Here is an 11,482-nt window from a genome sequence, read left to right as displayed (position 1 = left end):
TTCCTTTTCCTATATTTTGCAGAGATATTTTCTGATCTGTCCCAGATATTCAGTGCAATGTATGGGAGCCAGAAATTGCAATAGTAGGAAGGCAGAGGGAAGAGAGAGAGATGCACGAAGAGAAGAGAGACAATTTATCAAAATTTGTGTTTTACAATATGAATAATGTCACCTCATTTCTTTCTTTTTTTTGACATAGGAAGTCCTATAACCTTATAGCTCGTTGGGTGAACAGAGCATGTTAATAGACACCAGTAACTCATGTTCCATTTCCATATGCCAGTGTCACTGATAGAGTTGGATCTGAAAGCAGTTTTACTTAGCGTTTATATACAAACCTCAAGAAGAGGTGTGGATTTTATATATAGCTTTGTCTTTACAAATTAAAGGGGGGAAAGGAGCTATGGCATCCCTCACTACTTTAAGAACTGCTCTATATAAAGAACTCCCCGCACCTTACAGTGAAAGTGGATTTGACCTTTAGGGAAAGACCTTTTCTACAAGGCCATTGATTTTTGCCATTCCCTGGAGCGTTTGCTTACCTGAGGTTTTCCCGTGATCAAGTTTCCCCCGGAAAAGATATTACTTCTAACAAACACCGGTTCCTATACCAGCATTGTATGGTCTGAAATCCAAGCCTGGGGTGTATTCTCCTACCGTAGAGAGGTGGCTCGGCTTCAATGGAAGATTCCGGGTTGGGCTGCAGAAACACTGAATGGAGACACTGCGCTCTGAAAAGGAGGGTTTTTATTTTTCTTCACAAATTGTTTTGACAGTTCTACCATCCATTGCAGGCCTCTTGATATTGCAAAAAGGAATTTAGAAAAAAGAACATGGGCTCTTCTTCTTTCTGACTCAATAGAAGACTAGAGCTGCTTCGGGGAAGAGAGACCTTAGCAAGGCTAGGAGGAAAAGTATCAACAGAATATTTATTATTCTCTGCACCTCCTTTCTTCAAAGCATTGTAATTGAGGTCATTATAAATCTTTGAAAGCAACACTTCTTCCTGTGTGCTATACTCACTAACAGAAGATATTTATAGAAATAAAATAGTATCTCACATCCTTTCAGTGGAGTTCCGTGAAGCTGGTTCCAAATAAAAATGAATAAATAATGTTTATCTAGGGCCTGCAGATAAAGCTAAAAAGCAAGAAATTGATTAGTCCATCAGTGCTGTTATGTGCTGACACTAACACCCTAGCATTTGGGAGGTTGGCTTATTTTCAGAGAAAATGGTTCAGAAGATGCAAGAAAAAACAAAAGAAAAACCCATTAATAAACACCAATTTTGTCATAACGTTAATTTGATAACTTTGCAATTGTATTTTAACAGTGGTGAACTAGTTGAGTTAGTATGACTTGATTAAAAAACTACTTATATATAACATAATATGTGTGTATGTCAAGTTTATCATTTCTATTTCAGGGTCAGAGAAAAGATGTGAGATTTGAAAGTCAACTGCAATGATGTTGACAGGCATTAGAAATCAATTCTCGACCATGGCCGTTCAGACTGCTTATTCCTGACAGCTAAAGACTAAATCTGAATCTTGACCACATTCCCAGAATCGCCTTTCCCTCCTGCATGGAAAGGAGGAGATTCCTCCGTAATGAAGACATACGTTTGAAGTCATAAGGCTCTAATTTAAAGTACGTGATTTAAGACATCACATTAAAGCTTAGATTACTCCTAAGATTGCTTTAGAATGCGGACATATTAAAGGCTCAGAAAGCTGTCAACTTACATGACTCCCGTTCCTGAGTTTGAGGCAGCGATCTTCCTGTGTTCATCTTTACATCCCAGGTTCCATGCGTGATGGCATGCACAGAGTGGGTCTTCTATGAATGTCTGTGGAATGAAAGCGTACATGAATGACTGCATGAGGCTTCCGGGTGAGAGGAAACCCTGTGCTAAGTCACTTCCCTTCCATTGACTGGGCCGGAAGCATCCTGCAGCCTCTTCAGTTGGAATCAATTGATTTTCACATTCACATTCTGATGCAGATGCAGCCCTGGGCTCTTAAATTACTTCAACAGGAGGAACATTAGCACATATCCCATCATATGAAGCTTTGTTGAATGTGTTTATCTCTTTTAGAAGATTCTGGACTCTACGCCTTTTCCAGTTTTATATTCCTGGTGCCTCGCATGGCATGCGACATGTGGTAGATTTTCAGCAGCTATTCCAAGAATGAATTGGAAGCCCACTGGGATTGCATCCTAGTCGTCAATGGCTGGATCTTGGTCAAGTCACCGCACCTCTGGGGGTCAGAGTTTGCTCATCCATAAAACAGATGCTTTTTATCATTCTGTGACTCCTGCTTAACAGACTAGAAAGAAATACTTGGCTGCAGAGTCATATCAAAGATTGAGAAACTCACAAGAAGTTTTCTCGTACATAAAATTTCTTAGGAAGGAGAAGGGGAAGGAACCAGCTTTTATTATGTGACTTAAATAATCAGCCTTGCAGCCACTCTGGGAGATAGGATGTTATTATTCCAATTTTACAGATAAAAAAAATTTGCTTCAGAGAAGGGCAGGATTTGCCCAAATCAATGGCTGAGCCAGGGTTCAAACCCGGTTCTCCTGACTTCAAAGCCTATTCATTTTCCTTTATGCGCATGATTCCACGTGCTTGAATTCTGATAAAAAAAGAGAACCAGTTTGCGCTGAGGGTGGGAGATACTGTTTTCATCTTGCGCGTCTTCCTTTTACAATTTGAATCAAGGAAAAATATGGGAGATTCTTGCTGGGACTATATTTCCTAATTCTATTTCATCTGCTTAAGCTCCGCGAACGGAGCAGAAAACTGAGGGCGTAAGAAAATGAGGGAAATCTCAAGGAGATGGCTCCACTGACTGGACAATGACATGAGAAAGACTGGTGGGAAAAGGAGAAGGTGACGGGACACGGGTGGGGGGAGCGCAAAGAGTGTTTGCCTGAAAGGAGCAGAGGGAGCAGCTTACGGCTGGTTTGTGGTGGTTTCACAGGAAAAGTCCCACAAGGAACCCTGGACCCTGTGGTAAGCTGGACACCACGGCACACACCATGATGGGCCAGCCTGCTGCGGCCGAGCTTACATTTCTGGTCTAATAGCAGACGGCTCACAGTTGTAAAGACTATTCTTCAAACCTTTTACTGCTTGATTTTGTGTTAACTGGGTAACTTTCAATGTCACATGTTTAGGTGTGTAAACTGAATAACCAGCGGTCTGTCTGTTAATGAGGTCACACTGCCCGCACACAAGCACAGCGGCATTGTGGGAGGGATTCGCGTCTGCTTTCTATAGGAAATCTGAGGCAAGTTGATGACGTCTTTGACAGAAAATGTAAATGGATTTCTGTAATGCCCAATTTTCTTCCCAATGCCTTAGGTTTTCCCAAAAGTTACCCATTAATTCGCTATTCTCAAGTTCTAAAATAAGAAGTTTTCTCCAAGTGGAAGTTTTAAAAATCTACATTTGATTGGTAGACAAGAAGAAGAGAAGCCAGGTGGCTGAGGAGCAGCTAACCAATGTTGGTAAGTGACAAACTGGATCAACCCGAGATGAACCAAATTAAGCTGGGAAGTTTTTCTTTACACTTTAAAAAAGAATGTGTGTCACTAAGATCTTGGTTTTTAACACCATTCTCCGATAAAGGAACCAGGACCACTGTGAAAAATGGATGATTCTAAGACTGGGACAGGAAATGTACAAGATGAGCCTGGAGCATCTTGCAGTGCCGGGAAGTAAGGAGGTGCTTGAACAAACAGAGACAAAATAAAACCATTGTTGGGGGCATGTCGAAGGACCACAGGAGCCAACTGAAAGAGCTCCCAATGGGCAAAGCTGGAACAATGTGAGCAAATAAATAAAGTAGTATTGGATTATACCCAGAGTACAAAATAAATATCCATGAGTCCATATTGATATAAATAAGTGATTTAATAAATAAGTAAACAGGAGAGAAGAGACAAATCCCTTGTGCAGAAGAATTCCAAATAATTTATGTAACACTCTGCCCTCCAGGAGGCAGAGCATAACTCCCCCCTCCTTCGGTGCGGGCTCTGCAGTGACTTCCCTCCCAAGAGAGTGGTATTGAGCAGGGCTGGGGGAGGAGGGGCACTTTACCTGGAGAAACCTGACAAGCACGACCTCAGCCAGGGGATCAAGGGCAACACCAACAATGATAAGTCACGTTGATAGTATGTACCTTTGATGTGACACAAGGACAATGGCACCTTACTTCTGTGGTTTTCCTCCCCATTATCCATACCATGAGGAAAACACAAGACAAATCCCAGTACACAGTATCTTACAAAACACCTGACCAGTACTTCTCAAAGCTGTCAAGGTCACCAAAAACAAGGAAAGTCCGAGAAACCGTCATAGTCTAGAGGAGCCTAAAGAGACATGACACTAAATGTGCTTCAGCATCCCGGCTGGGGTCCTAGAACAGAAAACAACTGACATGGACACTAAGGGAATCAGAATAAACTACAGACTTTAAAGAATAACAGTGTATCAGTATTGGTTCATTAATTATAATTGTACTTATAATCATAAGTGTACCATACCAGCGTAAGATGTTAATCATAGGGGAAACTGGATATAGTGTAAATGGGGAAAAATCCAGAATATTTGTGACTTTTTTCTAAGAAGTAGTGGTAGATTTGGGGATAAACAATGGGATAAGGAGGAAATGAATACTAAAAGGATCTTTCACATTTTATTTGGCATAATTCCATTCTGCTTGAAATCTCTTACATGGCAAATGCTTACAATTTGCAGTTAAGACAGAAAATCAAAAAATAATTTTTCTAGATTTGTTCAGAAGTATTTGATAACTAACCAATAATCTGAAGATGTGGGATATTTTCCAGGACACATGGAAGCAAGACACTTTTATCATGAGTTAGAACCGAAACCGTGACATCACTAATATAGAGTATTCAAGTAATGTCCACAGAGTTTCACCGCCTTGTACGGGTGTGGTGGCCAGGCCTCCAAGATGACTGCCGTCGATTCCTCCCCTCCTGGACATGCACGCTGCTCCTCACATCAAGGACTGGGACTTACATGCCCTCCCCTTGAATCTGGGCTGCCTTCATCACCGACTTTAACCCATAGCATATGGTACAAGTACACTCTGAAACTTCCAAACCTAGGCGTTAGAAGGAAGCATGGACTCTACTTCCCATCTCTTCGAAACCAGCCTGCAAGCTGTGAGCAGCCTAAGCCACAAGGAGAGGTTCTCTCTCTGTCTCTCTCTTTCTTCTATTTTTTAAAATAATAAAACTCTGCAAAAATTCCAAGAATATTAAAGAATTTCAAGCAAAAAGAGAAAAATTCTGCCCCCTCATCTTTTCTACATATTCATTCCCACTTTTTAGAAGTAGCAGTTTGATGGGTATTCAGATCTGTGTGTGTGTGTGTGTGTGTGTGTGTGTGTGTGTGTTGATCAAATGTTTGGACTTTTTGTGTGGTGGCTGCCAGGCCCCCAGTAACGTTCCTTTTTTTGAGAATGGCTCGAGATACACAGAGACGGGTCTGTGGAATATTCTACATATTTTCTGCACTTCTTGGACATGGCTGATTGATCCAAGAATGGATACCTCACTCAAGCCAAGGCAGTTGCACGCCTTCTGTCCAGTGGAGCATCAGAGAGGCTGGGAGTTGGGAGCTGAGCCACCTCAATGGAGGTGCTCTAAGGACACCTGTAAACCGTGGCCTCTGAGGCCTTCATGTGGCCCTGGTTCTTTTCTTTCCCATTCTTCAACCTTGATGACCCAATGTTTGCCACCAATTCATTAGCTATTTCAGTACTCATTCAAAAAGCAATTTTATTTTTTGCTTAAGCTAACCACAACCACTTTTTGTTGCTTGCAATCAAAAAGCCTTAGCGTATATATGGACTTACATAGAATATTTCTAAAATGGGATCATAGAATTCATTATGTTCTGAAGCCTCTTTTGTTCCCTTGTACCATGTATCAAGGACACTATTCCATACCAGAGCGTAACAGACTTACCCTAATCTTCTTAGTGACTGTACAGCACTATAGTGTGGATGCACTATAACATGTTCAGCCATCCCCCTTTTGATAGGTTATTTGATAGGTTATTTTGCTAGGTTATGTTGATAGGTTATGAGCCTGCCATACCTCCTCGGCTCCCAGGATGCCCAGAGGAAGTTGACCCAGTGGGCGGAGTCCTCTCTGCTCCTGAGGCTGGGAGAGTGTAGGATGCTGAGGAGCAAGCAGGCTTCCTCCAGGCGGCTCAGGAGGGGCCTGGCAGCCTGCTGGCCTCTACCCTGAAGCCTCGTGGGAGAAAGGCTGCTCCCTCTTCTACCACCTGCAGGAATACTGCCTCAGAGACGACTCCAGCAGCAAACACGAGCCCAGGGGGCAGGTAAACGCTGCAAACACACCTCTCCCCTCTAAGGTGGTCTAGCAGCCAGAGAGAGGAAGACCACTCAGGTCAAGCAGAATACATGTCCAGTCAAGGCAAGCCTCTGGAAGAGACAGATGGAAAACTGATCAAAGAAAGAGCACTTAAGGAGATGAAAGTAATTACATGCACGTGCACATGTGCACACACACACATGAACATGCACACGCACACACACATAGATTTTCTGGAACTAATGCCATGACTTCCCATCTAAACAATTCAGCAGATAAATTGAAGGAGAGTTACTAGTGGTCTGGTAAATGAGATTGAAGAGTCATCTCAAAACACAGCAAAAATTAAAGAGAGAGAAATCATTAGGGAAGAGGGAAGAGACGGAGGGCGCAGCAAGGGCACCTAACCAGCAGATAACATGTGTTCCAGAGGAGCCGGAGGAACAGATGGAGGAGAGGCAATAATTAAACAAATTAGAAGAACATTTCCCTGCAATGAATGAAAATCTGAGTCTGCAAATTGAAAGGGCTCACCAATTTCCAGGAATGATTGATAAGAAAGCATACACAGTGAGGCATATCCTGCAAAAATTCCTGAATTCTAAGGATAAAAAGAACAATCTTACATGCTCCTAGAACAGAAAAAAAAAAAAAGTTGCCTACAAAAGAAAAAGAGTAAGACTCTCACAATACTTCTCAATGGCCGTATAGACGACTAGGAGAAAAAAAAACAGCAGCCGAAATTCCTGTCCCACCAGGTGCTCATTCACCTCACTGGGCCAGCAAAGGTGTGTGTGGACATGCGAGAATTCAGAGCGTAGAGATCCCAGGTAATCCACAGGGCCCACCAGGGCGAAGAGCAGCATTTATCAACTTTAACGTGAAGCCCCTGAGGATCCTGTTACAATGCAGATTCCAGCTCAGCAGACCTGGGAGGGAGACTGGAGATTCTGCATTTCTAACACATTCCCAGGTGTGTCCATGCTGCTAGTGCCCGAACCCCAGGCTTGGACTCTCAGGCAGACCCCTTGTGTTGGAATCCTTGGCTGTAGGTGAATTTGTTCTTTAACTTTTCTATGCTTCAGTTTCTTCCTCTGTAAAGTGAGGATAGCAACAGTACCTGCCTCATAGAGTTGTAAAAATATGAGATAACAGCGTGAACTTCTTATACTATGCCTGGCACATAGTGAGTATTTGGTAAATATTGGCAATGAACGTAATGAAAGACTCTCTGGGAATGTGAAATATGAGCGTTAAACAAGGGGTTTTGGAACAGAAGCAGCATGCTGCAAAGGCCGTTTTATTGTTGTAACTAAAGTGTTGAATGATCCCAGTAAGTCCTGGGCATTAGGGAGGGGGGAGGGGTGAGCACCAGCCCTGCCAAGGTCTCATCTGGGAAAGACAGAGGGCAGAGGAAGAAACAAGCGCCTTCTGGACTATTTTGAGTTCATCTTTTGGGAATAATTGCTGGCTTGTTTTCAGAGAAAAGAGAATGTGTCTTATCATGAGAATAGGAGTAGAGAAGGTGTTTGCTAACAGGACAAGGGAGAACATTAGAATTTCCATATGAACACAAGAGAATAAAATAGACTGAGCAGAAAATTTATCAAACCAGCAAGACAGAGACTAAAATCAAATACTAATTTTAAGAATCTTACAAGAAAATCTAGGAAATTGAAAGTACAATCTAGGGACAAAGAAGACCTTCTTGACCGATCCCAAAAAGCCAGACACTGTCCCCCACCCCAGTACATCTATTTGACTATATAAAAATGGCAAATTTGGAAAAATATTCATAAATATATGTAACTATGAGAGAGACTGGCTAGCCGTTCACAAAACTGATTCCTTTTCCTCAAGAGACATATTCTCTCCCACTTCATATTTTTATCACTTTATTGAGGTACAATAAACCGTGTTTACTTAAAGTGTACAATTTGATGAGTCTTACCATACGTATAACATCTATGAAATGATCACCACAGTCAAGGTAAAGAACATACTCATCACCCCCAAAGGTTTCTTGCTGCCCCCTTGGTAATCCCTTCCTCATCTCCACTCTGCCCCTGTGGACTTACACGTGGACCACATTCTCACCTTTCCTGTTGGGTATGGCCAAGTGCCTAGGTGCTGGCCAGGGGGATGTGAGTGGAAATGAGATCATTGCTCCAGACCTAGCCTCCCACCTAAAAGCCTTTTCCTCTTCTCCTATGTGCCAGCTGGATGTTGATACCCAGGGGTGAGCTAGGAAGCCGCTGTTGAAGATGGCAGAGTCCTCGCCAACCTGGGTCTCTGAAAGACTACGTGGAGCCAAGTACGTCATCCCATCGCCCATAAACCTCTCTAGTGTTAAACCACTGAGATTTGGGTTTTCGTTTCAGCAACTAGTGTTACCTCAGTTAATATAGTAATATTCACAGAGTTCTTGCAAATTGACAAGAAATGATCAAACCACTCAATGGAAAAAGGGTAAGAAGAGTGAGTTCACAGAAGAGCAAATCCAACTTAAAAGCATACGAAACGTGGAAAGATGTTCATACACTAGTAAGTGTGGAAACTCAAATTAAGGTACCATATCAGACTAGCCACCATTAAAGAGACTAATAATACTTATTGGCAGGGGTACTGGAAAGGATACTCAAACACGGGCAGTAAAAATGTGAATTGTTCCAGATTTTCAGAAAATTAACCTGGGAACACATACTAGAATCATAAGTACAACTATCCTTTGCTTTAGCAGTTCCACTCCTGGGAACCCATCCCAGGAAATGAAGGCGCTGGAGTACAAGGATATCTTTGTGAGAGGATGTTTATTGCAGATTGCGTGTATGACTAAAACAAAGCCAAAACATAGCCTGAAACAAAAGGGATAACCATCAGTAAAGGAAAGGTTGAATAAATGATAGCACATCCATTCTGTGGAAAGTTATGCTGCAAATTTGAAAAAATAAATTAGAGCTAAATCAGATAACATGTAGGGATTTCTATGAGGTTTTGCTGAGTAAGAGAAGGAAAATGCAGAAAAGCATATACAACTCAAACGCACTTTCATTAAACAATGACCCAAACCTTCCAGTTATATATATATATATATATATATATATATATATATATATGTATATATATGCAAATATGTGTTTACATATGTATGTGTGTGTAAAATTAAATGAGCATGGAAAACTATTTAAAGTTAACCTAAGACATTAAAAAATGGGATTATCTCTACTGGTGGGAGCGGGGTGTAGCAGGGTGGATAATGGCCCCCCAAGATGCCATGTCCTAATCCATAGAACCTGTGAGTATTACCTTATATGACAAAGAGGACTTTGCAGGTGTGATTAAACTAAGGCTATCGAGACGAGATTGTCCTGGATTGTGCAGGTGGACCCGATGTCACCACAGTGGTCAGAGGGAGGCAGGAGACCAAAGAGGCAGGAGCAGAGATTAGAGTGATGCAGCCACATAGATGCCTGTAGCTGCCAATAGCGGGAAAAGACAAGGACCAGAGTCCTGCCTGGAGCCCCAGAAGGAAGCAGCCCTGCCTACACATTGATTTTACTCCTGTAAGACTCATTTTGGACTTCCGGGCTCCAGAACTATAGAAGAAAAAATTTCTATTTTAAGCCACTACATTTGTGGCAGTTTATTACAGGAGCACAAGGAAACTGATACAGGGGTGATGCTGGTAGAGAGATGTTAAACAAAAATCTATGACTCCCTAATGACCCTCATCCTTGTACGACCCTCTCCTCTTGAGTGTGGGTGGAACCTGTGAATACGATGGGCTACAATGCCTGTGATTAGGTGACGTGGCAAAAGAGAAGGGACTTTTAAACATACAGTTAGGTTTGACTCTGAATTCGTTGTAAAGGAGATTATCCTGGACGAGCCTGATTTAATCAAGTGAACTCTTTCAAAGAGGGCTTCGACCTTGCCTGAGGTCAGAGCCTGTGTCCCGCTGGCCTTGCAGGAGTGAGGGAGTGAGTCACCATAGATCTACAGCCTCAGGAAATGAATTCTGCCAGCCACCACGTGAGCTTAGACGGGGACCCTGAGCCTCGGAGGGGACTGGAGCCCCAAAGACACCTTGATTTCCACCTTGCAAGAGCCTGCACAGAGGATCCGGCTGAGCCACGCCGGGACTCTTGAGCCAAGGAAACTGAGAGGTAATAAACTCATGCTGTTGTAAGCCCCTGAGTTTGTGGTGATTTCTTAGATGACAGAAAACGAATACAGACGGTGAACCGAGAGAACAAAGGAGAGAGCCCGAGGAAGAACAGAATCACGGCATTAAACATACCATTGATTATACTGATAATCAGGTAAGACCGTATAGATGCAGGTAAAGAAAAAAGGAAGATTCCAAAAGTGAGAGATAAACCTCACACACATTTGGGATTTTTAAGAACAATCGTAGACTGATTTTAGAAGAATTCGAGAGAGTTGTGTGTGAGAGAGAGAAGGGTGGAGGTAACGAGAGAGATGAGAAAGACGCGGGTAAGGACTTGAGAAGCAGAGCTGCTTGGGGTAAGTGGAATTCCCTTTGGTGCACATTTGGGAGGTTTTAGTGGAGATTTTCCTTGAGTTAATGATGTTTCTTCTGGATGTAAGATAGTGCTAAGGCTGTCCAGAGGCTGGCTCCTCTTTCTACAGATCCCACCCCCTCAAATCTGCCTGCTCCCCCGGCCCCCAGGCACGAGCCCACCCCTCTCAGGGGGATCGACTCCAGGGTTCTTCTCTCCTGCACAGGCGGTGCACAGAGTTTTACTTCTTCCCATTTAAATCACAGCATCACATTCGCGCCCTTAAAAAAAGTTGCGATGATAAATATTTTTACACATGTATGGAGCCATCTCCGGTGGGTGTATCGTTAAGATAGCTTCCTGTGAGTGGGATTGCTGGGTGAAGGAGTGTGCACATGACATCGTGCCTGGGTCTTTGTCTTTCCAAAGGCGCTTTCCATAAAAAGCCTGTACCGATCTATAGTCTTTTCCACATTGAGTGAGAAAGAGCCATTTCCCCATATCTTGCAGCAATGTTATAAATATTTATAACACTATTTATCAGAAATCTTTTAAATTCTTGCCTATCAGGCAAA

At 42.6% G+C, this 11,482-nt stretch overlaps 1 protein-coding gene across 1 annotated transcript in view; it reads left to right on the top strand.

Moving 5' to 3' along the window:
- Nucleotides 1-1,868: 1,868 nt before the first annotated feature.
- Nucleotides 1,869-11,482, top strand: part of CLRN1 (clarin 1) — an 82,311-nt gene continuing 72,697 nt past the window's right edge. Inside the window, exon 1 of the mRNA XM_070576382.1 lies at nt 1,869-1,893. Within this exon, the coding sequence (XP_070432483.1) occupies nt 1,869-1,893 (25 nt within the window). The remainder of the gene's footprint in view (nt 1,894-11,482) is intronic.

This window comes from Equus przewalskii, chromosome 15 (genome assembly GCF_037783145.1).
Source record: "Equus przewalskii isolate Varuska chromosome 15, EquPr2, whole genome shotgun sequence".
Classification (NCBI taxonomy): Eukaryota; Metazoa; Chordata; class Mammalia; order Perissodactyla; family Equidae; genus Equus; species Equus przewalskii.
This window is presented reverse-complemented; position numbering and strand designations above follow the sequence as displayed.